Source organism: Pristis pectinata, chromosome 6, assembly GCF_009764475.1.
Source record: "Pristis pectinata isolate sPriPec2 chromosome 6, sPriPec2.1.pri, whole genome shotgun sequence".
Lineage (NCBI taxonomy): Eukaryota > Metazoa > Chordata > Chondrichthyes > Rhinopristiformes > Pristidae > Pristis > Pristis pectinata.
This window is the reverse complement of record NC_067410.1, coordinates 68,431,037-68,447,528: the sequence shown is the minus strand read 5'-3', so window position 1 is coordinate 68,447,528 and position 16,492 is coordinate 68,431,037. Positions and strand designations below refer to the sequence as shown.

Here is a 16,492-nt window from a genome sequence, read left to right as displayed (position 1 = left end):
AGGGTAAGCCTGAGCTTCCAACGTTCCGTCACTTTGATTCTCCATCCCACACCTGTACTGATCCCTCTGTCTTTAGTTACCTGGTCTGTTCCATTGAAGTTCGATGTAAGATCAAGGGCCAGTGCCTCATCTTCCAAGTTGGAAATATTACTGCCTTCAGGACTAAACACCAAACTCAATAATTTCAGATTATAAACCATTACAGTATCACATTTCCAGTATTCAATTTTTCTTTCTTTTCTACTGGCATTTAAGATTTCTTTCATCTTTTTGCACTTCCTTCAGACATACCATTTGTTATTCACTAGCCTTTACTGTTATGTCAGCGGACACCTCCCCTCCTTGTGTCCACCCTATCGTAGACCTTCCTTTTCCTCTCTCAATCCCATCCCCACCCCACCTTATCTGCAGCATAAAACTTTGCTTTTGACCCTTCCCAGTTATGACGAATAGTCATTGACCTGAAATTTTTTACACCCTTTCTCTCCACACGTGATTGCTGACCTGCTGATTATTTCAGTATTTTTGGGTTTTTATTCCTACACAAATTGTCAGGTCAGTTGTTACAGGATTTTGACCCAGTAATGTTGAAGTAGAGGGAGTATATTTCCAAATGTGATGGTGTGTGACTTGGAAGGGAACCTGTAAGTTGTGGTGTTTCCCCCTAGGTGGTAGAGGTCACAGATTTGAGAGGAGTTTTTGAAGTAAACTAGGCAGGTACCTGCAGTGCATTTTGTAGATGGTACCTGCAGCCATGATGCATTGGTGACAGAGGCAATGTTTCAGGTGGTATGTGAGATACCAATCAAGCCAGCTGCTTTTTATTTGATGCTGTTGAACTTCGGTGTTATTGAAGCTGCACTTTGAGTATTCCATTCATAGTCCAAGTATGTCTTATAGATGGGGTGGTATTGGTAGGTGAGTTACTTGCCACAGAATACTCAGCCTCTGAGCAATTATATCTCCAATATTGTATCTGGCCCAATTTCATTTCTGGAGGAATTTTCCTTATCCAAGATTGATCTGATGCAATAAGAACTGCAGTCTGGGGATAACGTTGAGAACTTCCAGGACTACTCAAAGCTAACCATGTACTACAATGCCAGAAACTCTTGTGTCTGCCTAATAGTTAAGACAGTACGACCAGGGAGAGTGAGGGAAGTTGTTGACTGAAAGGTGAATATGTCCTGTGAAGAGAATTTGTAACTCTGAATTAAAACTTTTCTCAAAATCTGATTACTAAATGGCTGGCTCATTATGCTGAGGTCAAGTGGCCTTGACCTAGTACCTCTCCAGCCAGGGGAAATAGCCGCTCAGCAAATACTCTTTTAAGCTGTCTTTGTTACAGAGGCAAGGTTTCAGCTCAGCCATAATTCAGTGGGTCCTGAGGAACTAAATAGCCTACCCATGTTCATGTTCTTATCAAGGATTATCAAAGGCAGATTATTTTCCTCTTTTCAGAGTTGTATTGCAAACTAATGAGAGCTACTGCTACCCAAACAACTGACATTCTGTTTGTGTTCAAACATTTTTCACACAATACAGTTTTAATATGATGTTCACTAATTTGGAGCCATATGTTTCATTGTGAGTTGATTTGCTAGTATGATGTTTTCCATCTCATACTTTTAAAAATTGAATATTGAATAGAATGAATAGTAATACTGTCTTTTATATAAAAATGGTACTGCATTTCAAATTCTTGGAATGAACATAAATATATATATACAGTACAGCAAACATTCATACAAGTATTTGAATTATTGTGTTTTGTATCAATCTGGCACTTAAAATTGCCATTAAAACAAATAATACCTTTGCTTGAGGCATCCCAGTAAATTTAATGTTTAATTTCTATTCAGGGAATTTTCAAACTGATGACTATTTTGTAACAAATTCAAGATTCACCGAAAAGCTTAACATTCCCAATAAATCTCAAGAAAATTCTAAATAGGATTAATTTAATAAAAATGCCAAAGAAGTTGAGAAATATTTTCCCTGGCAAAACTCCCAAATGGTTACTTCTTTACAACGCAGTTTGCAAAGTTCATTGCAATAAGATTTATCTTTTAAGCAACCAGAAACTAATTGAATTTACATAGCAGTAAATAACCAATCAACTCTTCAATCCTTGGAGTCTTATTATTTCTAAACATGCAGGCAAAGGATCAAGGAACCACAGCATTGCTTTATAAAGTGATTTTAGTATACAAATAATAGAAATTTTAGCATTTAATATTTTTAATAAATCTTTTTCAGAATTGTTATAAGAAATATTCCTCTATGAGAATACCAATTATCAATACTCTCTAGTGCATGTTGATATTTTCTTTTAAAATACTAGACAGATTCAATTTTTAAACTTAGTGTTCACTTCTACAACATCAATTTCTGTGAATCAACAACAGTGGTATCGAGTCAACGTTTATATATCTTATTTTGTATATCATTGTAATGTAATAGATAATTAAGTGTTTAAAATTTTTGTTTAGTTCTACTAAGTCAAATTGTCATAAGCTCACTTCATTAGCTATTACCAAATATCATACAACCTTACTTATTGCACACTAGTGATTAGTATAAATTTAGGTAAGATTGCAACTGTTATAACATTGGTCCATGTAATGATGTTTCCTGATTAGTGACTGATGATGCATTCATTAGAAGCAATTGTCTCATCTCAATTTAACTTGCGAGAAGAAAAATTTTGTTCTAATGTTATTTGAGAATTATGTAAGAACTTGAACTCAAGTAGAAATAGACAGTTTAGCCTTTTAAAAATGCATTGTTTCAACACCCAGAATCTCTTGTTATAGCATCTAGTTTCTTCTGAATGCTTACATAGTAGATTAATTAAAGAATGATGCTTGATTGGATTTTAAAATGTTCCTCTTTGTTCAATGTTTATTTAAAATATTTTAAAGAGGTTCTCAGAGGGTGGAGGAAAGCAGGAGTGAAAAGTTTGAAGAAGCTGCTGCACGTGACCAAAACCAGTGGAGAACAGGCATGTGCAACAGTGACTCGCATTAAGGTGGGACAACCGAGGGAAGATGGAATTTCTATGAGACACTAAAGATGCAGTTTTCTGCTGGGAGCTAGAGTCCTATTAGCAGCTTACGTCTGGAGAATGTAATCAGATAATTCTTGTGTACGTAGCAGGGAGCTTGACCAATTGGAAGAGAACAGAGGTGAATCTGGCTAGTGCTTTGCTGTTGCTATGACAACAATCTCCTGCAGTTAACCCAAGACTGGTAAAGCAGTATACGGGCTGTTATTTATGGTTAAAATTAGCTTAATTTAAATTTCATTAGGTGAAAGCATGTGAGAAATATTTCTTTTTGCAGCACAAAGCAGCAGTTTCATTACAATAAAACTACTACATTAAGCAATAAACTGGTAGCCAGATTTCACAGCAGACACTTATCTCTAAGAATAATTAATAATTTTCAAATGCTTGACCACATCTGGTAGATGACGATTTGGTAAATGTACACGCCTAGCTTATTTGCTCTGTCTATAAAATACAAGGTGAAATTTATCAGAAAATTAGAGAAATGACACAGGAGTACTGGTCTAAACCTGTGCAGCACCAAAAGCCTTAATGTATGGCATGAAGAAAAACAATTTCATGTAATATTGTATATTACATGTAATAGAAAATGCAGATATTTAACATAAATGGGGTAGCATGTTGGAATCATAAAATGTGGCAGAGATTGCATCATGCCTGAAAATTTTTATAGAGTTCCTGATATTATTTATGGTGCCATAGAAAAGCACTACAATTCAGCCATTTTATTTCTTCTTGGAGTCATCCTGAGGCTCCCTTCGTGCAACCCCCCTGCAAATCTGTTTTAGAGCATAGAATATCTTTAGTGCTTCCCTGTTTCCCTCACATTTATCAACAAAAATGGTACAAAAGATGGCATGTTACTACTGCACAATGATATTTGGATTACTTGGTGCAGGATATTTTGTCAATGTAGGATGTCAGGTATTTTATATAGAGATAAAACATTGGAATCTCAATCTGAAATAATAGCTGAAAATGCTAAGTGGATTGGGAAGGTCACTGACCTGAAATGTTAACTTTTTCTTTTTCCACAAATGCTGCCTTACCTACTGAGTGTTTCTGATTTTTTTTTACATTGCAATGACAATCTTGTTTAAGGTGAACAATTTCTGTAATGCACAAATGTTGCATCACAGTCATGGGAATTTAGATATGCAGCATCAATTTCTCTCATAATGAGTGACTTAGGGTGAGAAATTGATATGTGTGATGCAGAGTATGAGGCCCTACGTGAGTGCTTATGGTGACCTGGGTCATGACAGGACCCATGTAATATGGACAGGCACTTTCATTTGGGAAAACAGTTTTAGTGCTAATAATTTTTGTAGAGCTTTCATTCACTGGGTAAATGTGTCTGAAGATCATTTTTTTTCTCAAAGCCTTTTTATAGGGACAAAGGAATCTCCTAGTTGGGAAGGACATGAATAGAACTTGAGCCATACGTGCAAGAAGATTGCTGACATCTAAGGTAAAAGTGGGAGGTTTGGTGTGGTATTATAAATGCAGGAAAATACTGCACAGGTGGAGTATGATTTCTGTTTTATTTAATGACCGTTATTTCTGTGGATCTTGGATCCATTTCAATCTAGTCCAGTCTATATGTTAGAGATGGCAGAGTTATTTCATGATTACTGTTTGCTATTAAATAATCTTCAGTATGAACCTTTTATATACACAATATTTTACATCTATATTAAAGTGCCTTATAAAAATGGTCATTGAGAGACTAAATGAAACTCTGGCTCCTAATTCATATGTTATTATTAAACCAGTGCCAAAGTAGTCCACTTGACTTCTTGAGCCTACTCTGCCATTTAATAAGATCATGGTCTACCTGATTGTAACATCAGCTATGCATTCCCATCTACTCAAGCTGATCTTTCACTCCCTTGATAATTAAGATTCTATCTCTCTTTAAAACATTCAAAGTCTATGCTTCCATTGCCTTTGAGGGAGTTCCAAAGACTCAACCTCCACTTTGCCTTGAAAGAGTGACTCCTTATTCTTAAGCAGTGATCCCGAGTTCTAGATTCTCCCACAAGAGGAGAAAGTCTTCACATCCATCCTATCGTCCCCTCTCACTCTTCTAAACTTTAGCAGATACAAGGCTTGTCCGCTCAACCTTTCCTTGTAATCAACCTGCTATTCAGATATTACTCTAGGAAATTTCTGAACTGTTAATGCATTAACATCATAAATAACGAAACCAATACCATGCACATTACTCCAAATGTGGTTTCACTAATGCCCTATGTAACTGAAGCAAAACCCCTTTTATATTCAACTCCCCTAGCAATAAACAGTAACATTTTGTTTTCCTAATTACTTGCCCTACCTGCACACAACCCTTTGGCGCATCGTGAACAAGGACACAGAGATACCCCTCTGCACTTCAGAGCTCTGCAATATTAGATAATATTTAGATAATATGGCATTTAGATAATATGGTCATATTTCTCTTGCCAAAATGGACAATTTCATTTTTCCCCCGTATTAAATTCTAGTTTACAGATCTTTTGCCCATTCACATAACCCCTCTATATCCCTCTGTCACCTCCTTTTGTCCTCTTCACAACTTTCCTACTGGCACACCATTTGTTACAACCTGCTAACCAGAAAATATGTTTTTGTCTACTTTCCTATAAGCCAGCCAATCTTATATCTATGCCACTTCTAACATCATGAGCTCTTATTTTCTACAATAACCTTGTCAAATGCCTTCAGGAGATCTTGGAACATCCACCATGTCTTGTTTATCCAAAAATTATATTGCAAAGAACTGCAATGGGTCAGAAAATATTTCCCTTTCATGAAACTGCATTGACTTTGCCTGATTACCTTGCTATAATGCTTTTAGTATAGCTTCTATAACACTTCCCCATGATGTTTGGTTAACAAACTCGTCTCATTAATACTGACAGAAATTGCAATCATTCTTGAACTTTGACTTACATTTGGAATTGGAAACTTATTGTACTGTATTTATACAGTTACCAGAAGAGAACAGACCCTGAGGGTTTGCTGCAAATGTCACAGTGCCTCAACTGGGTAAAGGGGGAAACTGTTTCTGTCCTAATTGCTTCCTAATGTCTTTTGGTTTGAAGGTAAGATTTATTTCAACATTGATGCCTTTAGTTAAATGCAGATATGTGGGTGATGAACTGGAAAAATTGGAAAAATACATTAAATTCAACAAGAAACTTGTAACCTCTTTAAAATTTTTTAATTTTGAAATTTCCAAAAAAATCTGCATAATGTAAAGCCATGCTAACATAAGCAACCAGCATATTTCACACCATTGATTATTTTCAGCATCCAAAAAGCATATAACACAGCTTTTATTTTGAAACATTTCCATGTTTTTTTTAAACCATTAATAGTTACAATAAAAACTTGCGCAGTTTGAGTTGTTTACAGTAGCTCACACTTTTCAGAGATGGCGCCACAGAGCAAGAATTACTGTGAAAAAGAAATGGCAACTTTTCATCAGAATAATGCATCTTTTTAACAATTAAAAAAAACAAAGGCCCTATTACTATAAATAACAACACTGGAAAGTGTCACATGACTATGCTGGAGTTTCTCATATTTAATATATAAATCTGTCCAGTTCAAAGAATAATTTGAATATTAATCTCAAACTCTGAAGTCACTTTCCTTTGTTTTTTTAATATATATAAAAAGAAAACCCTATAAGGTAGTTTATAAATTTACAAAGATTCTACTGCTGAGATTTCTATATTTGCAAACCACACTGAATGAACAAACAAATTTCACACATTTTGGCTGACAGTTTTTTTATATTACAATACTTACAGAGATAACAAAATTCTACTACATTGTATACATTAATTGTCTAGACACTAAGGTTATAAATAAGGCACATTTTCAAAACAATGTTAAGTAAATGGCAGTTGCAGAAATATACTGTGTTTGTACATTTTAACAAGCGTCACAAACAGGAAGAACAGATGTAAGCTTTCATATTAGTTTCACCATTTTTCACAAGCTGCAGCGTGTTGAAAGGGCAGAATTGGCTGGCAGCCGGTCCATATTTTTGTGGACCCACCATGTTGACCAACTTTGGTTCTGATATCTTGCATACCTCTGCTGCTTTCTTCATAAATTCACTTCCATTTTAAGTGGGCCATTAAAAATTAAAGCTGAGAATTAGGCTGATCTGGTTAATGGTATAAATCAGTGGGAGTATACAAGAACCAAGTGTTAGATGAAAAAGGGGGGGAAATCTGCTTTAACTTGAAATCCATCAATGTTCATTTTATTTTATGTTTGGCTATGTAGTTTTCTTTCAAATTAAAGCCCCAAATGATTTGAGTGTCCTGTTCATGGTCTGATAAAAGCACAAAGCTTATGGAACTATGAAAATACATTATCTGTCATTGCAAACAAAATCACTTGGAGTTTTCATTGCACATGGGAAGAAAAATAAGCATCCGCAAAACTTGTGGCAAATTAAAAATTGCTAGGGTGTAGTCTTATTCTAGCCGTTCTGTAGAGCACCGCAACATTAACTGTGATAATACAATCAAAACTTCAAAATGCAACTAATTTAGAAATTATAATCCAAAACACAATGCAAACACATTGCCATATCAAGATGCTACATAGTTGATAATCAAAGGAACATGCATTTTCTTTTGCTCGTCACCTTTTGCTCTTTTGGCAAAACACTGCAATTGCTGCTTCTGGCTTTGTTCAATGGAGAAGGTTTAACATTAAACCCAGGGCAGTGGTTCCAAAAGGAACAATTCATTGTTATGTGGAGTTCAAAGGATAAGGCTTCAAAGATAACAATTTTGGTAATGGACATGTGACATACCAGAAATTAAATACCTGTTTAATTATGCTATAACTAATCCCATTCAAGATCTTCATCCAAAGGTAAAATATACAATCAGACCATTAGGACAAATTATACACCAGTACACAAAAAAACGTTTGTTTGTGTTCTTATTTGCATAGGCTGGTTGGCATTCCACCTGCCTGGAGCTAAGATGCAGAAAGCAAAATTTTACTTTGTTAATATTGAGCACAAAAACATCTGTTTTTTATATTCATCCATAGAAACATCTGCACATACCATCTGTGATATCATGTGCTTAATTCTCAGTCACTATGGTAAAAATTTAAGAAAACACAATTAACATTTCATTTCTGAATATTTAACAAGCGAGTGGTACCACTGCAGACCCAAATCAAATGCTCCTTAGATAATGGGAAGTTTCCATACTGCTTTCAATTCATTTCAAATAGATAAGTCTTTATAAATAAATGACACTGGAACAAAGGTCAATCAAAGGACTAATGTGACTCATTTACATTTCAGGCAAAAGTTTAAAACAATTGTTTCTATCTTCTAGACGAAAGAAAACAATTATCCTCTTTGTCCAGTAATCCAGCTTATTTGACAAGTTTGGACATCATAGGTCTGGTGATTTTCAAAAAAGGTAAGCAACTAAAATATCAAATAATTCTTATGATCCAACATCTTTGTCATGAAAGACAATATAATTATCAGTGAGTAATCAGTTACTTGTGAGGAGGAGAGAGATTCTTAGTCTGCTAAGGCTAGGAAAATTGTAAATCACTTAAGACTTTGTTACTAGTGGCACATGGAGAAAGTATTATTTTTTTACCAAAGTGGTGTTTGACTTGAAAACTAAGCCAATGGTGTACCACTATTTCACAATAATAATTTTGCATTCGTGTCACAATTTAAAGTGACAATATTATTTATTAATTTTTTTTTGAAAAAGGAGTTTTGAGCTCCTGAACAAAAGACTCCTTAGTGCTGGAGAATGAAGGGCTTTCCCACTGTTATTACTCTTTGGCCAAGTACACATTGGTTGTTTCTATCCTGCCATCAACCCTTGTATGGAAACATACATTCTTTCATTTCACATACCATTAAGACCAGCATTACCATTTCATTAAGAGTTTGTGCTGTAGTTACTAACCCATTAGAAGCAAAAATAAAATAATTTAAACTTTTTTACCTATCCTCTTGTTATTTCTGGGAATATTTCCAACCATTTCCTCTTGCCAAAATGTTAGTGTTATAACTCCCACAAATTCATAGTTCTTTAGGTTTAATTAACAGAGAGGGCAAGAACTAGCTTAGCATGAATGCTTAATGCAGTTCTCTGAATTTCCTGTCACTTGTTGAGGCATTAACTGGTCTATATGTTAAAATGCTCAGATAGTGGAATGAAGTAGTTCAGGGCCAGGATATCAAATTCTTCCACCACTTTGCAACCTCCAAATACAATTCTGGAACATGTTCAAATGTAGAATTTTGAGTGTAGTATACTCATTTGGTGCTATACTTGTGAGGAAGATTACAAAAGTTTGCTTTCATGAAGTTATTTTTGTCCATATGTTTGAAAATGGACAGTAAAATCTAGAGTAACAAAAAGGATACAAAAATGAAGTGACGTTCTGCCTGTCTATCACCATTCCTACCATTGATCATAACCTGTTATGATGCCTACCCCTCCTGAGCAAGCATCCTACCCAAATATGCTATAATCACCAAACAAGCAAACACAATAATTATCTATACTGGATCCCATACTGAACCCTGACTTCAGCTGCAAATCAGCAATCAGCATAGCCTGTGCAATAGTTGATATAAATCAAAGCTTCCAGTACATTTTCATGCAATTCCCATGCAAGGGCAGAGCAGCCATGGGGTGCTACCAAATGTCATCATGTCAGAAATTGAAATACCATTGATTGTACATTTTCCAAAGCATGTTAGAAAACAACTAAAATCTTTGCTCGTGGTACTGCAAAGTAAAGTGGCACTTGTTTGGCAATGGAGGTAATCAACATTTTCTTACCTGGACATTTTAGTAAATGGTAACATAAAAGCGAGGATAGATTTTTCGAACAATGTTGTTTTTGAGTTATAAAACATTGAATGCACGTACACACATAAAATCCTTTATATTAATACCTAACTGGAAAAAGTGGAATTGAAATATTAGTGGAACATTGGTGGTCTTTGACTAAAATTAAAGTGTGTAACTTCAGTAACCTCACTGCTATCAGTAATGCTCAATAATTCTATTGAGTTAGTAATGACATGTAATTCAAATGTTGGAATAATGTTTTGTCAGCTGTTGAGGCTTACATTATCATAGTTTGATTGATAATTCCCAGATAATTTCCATCTATTGCCAATAATTTGAGTCATATATAGCAGAATTAAATTCTATCTGCACTTTCCAATAAAACCACTTCACCAAATCTCCCCTGTTCTACTTAAATAACTGTTTCTTACCTGTTTTCTGTGTACAAAACAAATATCTACATTTAATTCATAGGAAACCTTCTTATTTCTGCATTCTAGGTTAAAATCTAATCTGACAGATACTGAGTGTTTGCCTCAAAGCAATTTCTCAATGAACTTTCACTAGGTTGAATTCCTGAAATAATGGCCTGTGTGGAATTCTATGATGATCTGTTTGCCAGTTGGCTCCAACAGAGATTAGATCTGCCCCAACACAAGCTTTTTTTTATATATACCAGATGTAGCAAACACATCCTACTCTTGATACAAAAAGGACCTGCAAGAGAGACCAGCCAGACCCTTCACTAAAATGTATTGAGGTCTCAATTACTGCTTGCTCTTTTGCCTAAACAATAGAAATAAAGGGTGCCACTCAAAAGTTCCCATTTGAGAATATGTTTTAGTGTTTGATCTATAATTTTCTCCACAATTGTGTTAATACTTTAATGGAAAGATTCATAGGCAATAAATTATTAATTTCAGTAGCCTGTAGTTACATTGGTGTTAAGTCTACCTGCAGGCCAAATAGAACAACTTTGAAGTAAAGGAAGCTCAATTTCCACTTGGAGGCATTGCTACTGTTCTAGAATTTCGACTGGAGAGGGGAAAAAATAGTAATTCTCAACAACAGTATTTTTGATTAAAGAGGCAGTGCACTGTCCCATTGCTAATTCTAAAAATGTTGTATTACTTATTGTTACATACTACTACATTAATCGCCATGTTTAATAAATCAATTTCTGAAGTTTGATCATGTAGAGATCAGGGAAAGATTTTTAAAAATCAATGGAGATAAATAGTTATTAGAGGTCATGGTAGTATAGTGATTAAATTACTGTATTAGAATCTAAAGGCCTATATCACTGACCTGGAGTCTTGAGTTCAAAGCTCATCCTGGCGCCTAGGGAATTTAAATTAATTACATAAATCTGGAATAAAAAGATATCACTAATGCTGACCATAAAACTACTTGGTTGTTGTAAAACACCCTCTGATTCACTATTATTCTTCAGGGAAATGTCTGTCCTCTATCTGATTCCAAACCCATCAAGGACTTAACTGCACGTCAGTTTGGGTGTAATTAGGGATGAGCAATAAATAACAGCCTTGGCAGTGATGTCCTCATCTCGAATATTTGACTTGCAGATTGGTCACCATTTATAGAAACCACGTATTACTCATTTCCAATGAAGTTACTGGAAAACTGCTCCTATAAATTGTAATTATAGTAATCTTTTGCTTATTTGAAACAAGGCAAACTATATGAGAGAACTGTGGCAGATGGAAGATGACAATCAGAAAGACATAATTTTGCCAGGTTAGTCAACTATAAGTATAAATAATCCTCAAAACTGCACAACAAGGAAGGGTTTAGCAGGGAAAAAAAAAAGGTGGTTTAAGGAAAGTTCATTCAATCACAAACAAGTTAATGGATCGAATTGCAGGTAAGCTGCTCAATAGCTTTACATTTGAAATAAAAGTACTGAAACTGTTCAAATAATAGCTGAAATATATCCAAATTATTAACCTTTCCTTTTGCAGATCCTGACAAACCTGCCATTTACCCACAGCATTTTCAGTTTTTTTTCCTTTTATTGATGATATCAAAAGCCAGGAATCTAGTGTAGATAATAAGGGCTGAGAGGATATTAGAGAGAACAAAGTGTAAATAATAAAAAAAATTCATTCTATTCATGTTGATTTAAGCAGGCTTCCTGTCAGTCTCAATATAAAACAAAATTGCTAAAATTATCATGTTTAATAATTTGGCATTGCCTTCATTTATTTAGACTCCATATTGTTAAAATGCCATTTTTGAAACCAAGAATAAAGTCCTGTACCTGCTGGATATCTGAAATAAAACACAATTTGCTGTGAATATTTAACAGGTCAGACAGCATGCGTGAAGAGCTGAACAGAGCTGACATTTCAGAGATTTCAGCTTTGGCGAAAGATAATGTCATCAACTTGAATCCCTAACTCCGTTCCTCTCTCCACACATATCGTGTGACCTGGATATTTTCATAATTTCCTGTTTTATTTAAAAACTAAAATATTTTTCTCTATTCAGTGTGGTGATGTCAAGTTCCTTCTTTGTCATTCATTGAAATGGCTAATTTCATGGGCTGCAATTAAAATTTGATCTCCTCTGAGCAAAGATAACAATAATTCCCACTAGAGTCAAGAAATTCTGAACTTGCAGGGAGTTGTGATTACTTTGAACTGGATCTTGAAAAGAATTGAACTTCATAGCAGTGGCAACTGGAGTGCATTAAAACTGCAAGTTCAGACAGCTTGGTATTGGGCGATTGTAAAATAGGCAGGAAAGAAATGTCATACACAAGCAAACACTGCATGAGTAAAAGAGAAATGACTAGACATGATGCAACATTTTAACTAAGCCTGCAAAGAAGCTTAGTATACAACATTAAAGACTTAAAATTAAAGTAATTAACACAAAAGCTTTTGTATTTAGTAATAGTTGTATCAATTGACCCAAGATTTCCATACTCTTCTTTCTGTTAACTATTTCTTATTAGTAACCCAGAATCTGCTTTCTTTGCAAATTTCTGTTAATATTCAGAAATAGAAAGCACCAGTTTGGCTGTAAAATGATCATTACGTAGCTGGAAGAAGGAAACTACTTGGACATGGAATATTTAATCTGCATTCAAAACCACATGAAACCACCAATAAATGAATGGACCATCACAGTAGCAGAAATTAGAGTGCAATAAAATTATAAGCTCCACAGCTCAATAGCACATGGATATTAGAATGAAAGCCAGAACAGGGGCACATGATGAAGGCTCAGGTTACCACTTGGATAAACACGTGATCAGCACTGACTGCAAGGTAGTCAGACTTACAAGTTGTTCTGTACTGGTCACCATAACTGTGTGGCTCTTACAAGAAAGAAGCGATTCCCAATTCGTAGATGCTCCAACAAATTTGTAAACACAATACATACAAGGAAAGTGGAAAGCAGCCTGTCTCCTTTAGGTCTGTTATTTCATAGCCGATGTTGGTATGATTCTGTGGGGAAATGTGCATTTCGACAGATGTTCACTCAGTGAAAGCACCTGGGAAGTTTTTCTACAATGAGAAATCTACATAAAGTTTACAGTGACATTGCCGACTTGCGCAGGTAATCAGCCTATTCAATTTTTATTACCTGTTGACAATGAGAGCAAAACAAAATCAGAGCTTGAGACTGCTAGTAGGAGGAAAGGAACTTTATGAAGCCTTAATAGGGCCAGATTAAAGGGTGGTTTGTCCTGCAAAGACGACAACCCTGAAATGTGAACAAGAGGGTTAAAAAAAAATAAAGGAACAAAGAACAACCGTAACTAAACAGCGTCAAATGCAGCAATGGCAGCTAATGAAAATCTACATACCGTATATAACACTGCATTTTAAGACATATTGCACAAACAGACAATATTTTTTCACTTTGAATAAAGTCCATTGCACACAGGAAGCATGTACTTTTGTTCTGATATAAAATCTAGCATATTCTCTTCAACAAACAAATCAACAAAAAAGTATAAACAATTTCTTTACACTACACACCTGACTGGGTGCCAGTCAGTTTTCAAAGTTGGTGTGTACTGGTCACCCTGACTGTCCAGCAGCTGAGCAAGCTTTGAATTCATGTTGGAAGGTCGGAAATGACAAGCTTGTCTATCTTGTTGTTGAGTTCTGGGGCAGTGGATAGTTCATCTGATTCATAATCTTCTTCAAATGAGCTGCAAGAGAGAAGCAAAAGGCTGTACTCGAATCCATCCACAGAATACTTTTTTTTGTGCAATATGATTGTGAAAGGACACAATAACTGATTTTAACCCCACCCACCACCAGGCAGAAACTGGTGGTTAGGAACTTTAAATAAGAACCACCGAGTTATAGCAAGATTGAAGGGGTAAGTCTCCACAACCATTTTAACAGCAAAGGACTACTTTACCTGACAAAAGGTAGAGGTGTCCTTTTCTAAACATGCAGATCAAGTTTAGATTCCATTAATTTTAATCTGTTAATCTTATTTTTAAAACCTAAAACATACTGTAAAATTAATTTAGAAAGTGTTGTTTTGGATATATTCATTGGAATCAGGAAATGTCAAATGTAAGATTCAAAAGCAATAAAGATTTTCTCTACTGTACTGTGTGGCATTAATAGAGTGGCTAACATTATTTTGCAGACACCTACCCTTCCTGTAACTGCTCATTGGCTGATTCCTCAGCAACTAAAATTTCATATTCTTCAGCTGCGTACTTGTCCCAGTCCGAAGGTTCTGGACCATCACTATCAACATCCTAAAGGAAACAAAATAGAATAGTCAGCGACCATCCAGGGATTCAATCCTGTAATTTTTTTTAATGTATGCATTTTAAAAAGTCAACAGGGCATCAAATTTAAGCAAATCAAGTAACCCTAAGTTAATAAATTGTTAACTGTGCTCGAAATTTCAAATAACCTAATTTTGGAAACATTTAGTTTGAAAAAAAGCTTTGGAAGTTTAGTAATCAGGATAGCCAGGGGCACAGTAAAGGCAGAGAAAGGAAGATCCAGTTAAACTGCATTTATTTCAAATGCAAAAGGTTTAAGAGGTAAGGTGGACAAACTCAGAGCATGGATTGGCTCTAAATACTGGGATGTTATAGGCAATAACAGAAACATGGCTGAGAGAAAGGCAGGACTGGCAGCTCAGTATTCCATGATACAGATGCTACAGGTGTGACAGAGGTACAGGTAAGTGAGGAGGGGGTGTTGCTTTTTTGATAAGAGAGGATGTAACAGCAGTACATTGAGATGACATTCTTGGGGAATCATCCAGTGAGACGATATGGCCTCTTTGAGATTAAGAATACTCTTAAGAGGGAAATGAGGAGGGCAAAGAGAGGGTATGAGATGGATCTGGCAGGTAGGGTTAAGGAAAATCCCAAGAGGTTCGAAAGCTGTATTCAGAGCAAAAGGGTAGCCAGGGAGAGAGTAGGTCCCCTTAGAGATCAGCAGGGCCGCTTATGTCTTGAGCCGCACGATAGCTGCAGATGGGTAGGATTTTTAATGAATATTTCTCCTCTGTGTTTACTGAGGAGAAAATCATGGTTGCTCAAGAGGTAAGGAAAACTAATGGAGAAGTTTTGGAGAACATTTACATCACCAGGGAGGAGGTATTTGCAGCCTTGTAGCACATTGAAGTGGATAAATCCCCAGGGCCTAACCGAGTGCATCCTAGGACTTTGTGGGAAGCTAGAGGAGAAATTGCGGAGGCCCTTGTGGAGATATTTGCTTCATTGTTAGCCACTGGTGAAGTTCCCGAAGAACGGAAGGTGGCTAACATTGTTCTGTTGTTTAAGAAAGGTAGCAAGGACAAGCCAGGGACAAGCAGTTACTGGAGGGAATTCTGAGGGACAGGATCTACCAGCACTTGGATAGACAGAGTCTGATTAGGAGGTATCAGCATGGCTTTGAGTGTGGAAAATCGTGCTTAATGAACCTTTTAGATTTTTTTGAAGAGGTAACCAAAAAGATAGATGAGGATAGGGCAGTGAATATTATCTATTTGGACTTTAGCAAGGCTTTCGACAAGGTGCCACATGGTAGGCTGGTCTGGAAGGTCCGGTCCCGTGGAATCCAGGGAGAGCTAGTTAGGTGGATTCAAAATTGACTCAGAGGTAGGAAGCAGAGGGTGGTGGTTGAAGGTTGTTTCTCAGAATGGAGGCCAGTGACTAGTGGTGTGCTACAGGGGTCGGTGTTGGGACGCTTGTTATTGGTTATTTCTATGAATGATTTGGATGCGAATGCACAAGGCTTGATCATGAAATTAAGAGGTATTGTTGAGAGTGAAGATGATTATCGTAGATTAGAGGTCAGGGAAGTGGGCGGAGGAGTGGCAAATGGATTTCAATACAGATAAGTGTGAGGTGATACATTTTGGTAAGTCAAACTACCATAGGACTTGTACTATGAATGGTAGGGTACTAGGGACTTAGAAGTACATAGTTCATTAAAAGCAGCATCACAGTTAGACGGGGTGGTGAATACGGCATTGAGCACACTGACCTTCATCGGTCAGCGCATTGAGTATAGGAGCTAGGACA

General features: G+C 36.0%; 1 protein-coding gene across 7 annotated transcripts in view; it reads right to left on the bottom strand.

Moving 5' to 3' along the window:
• Nucleotides 1–6,294: 6,294 nt before the first annotated feature.
• Nucleotides 6,295–16,492, bottom strand: part of ppp2r3a (protein phosphatase 2, regulatory subunit B'', alpha) — a 292,477-nt gene continuing 282,279 nt past the window's right edge. For 6 of the 7 annotated variants that reach the window (XM_052018001.1, XM_052018000.1, XM_052018002.1 and 3 more), the window contains 2 exons: nucleotides 14,598–14,704; nucleotides 6,295–14,137 (listed from right to left, as the gene is read on the bottom strand). In XM_052018001.1, coding sequence (XP_051873961.1) covers nucleotides 14,041–14,137; nucleotides 14,598–14,704 — 204 coding nt within the window. In that variant the 3' untranslated portion in view covers nucleotides 6,295–14,040. Of the gene's footprint in view, nucleotides 14,138–14,593; nucleotides 14,705–16,492 lie in introns of those variants that run through there. The other variant, XM_052018005.1, reaches the window with a different exon arrangement.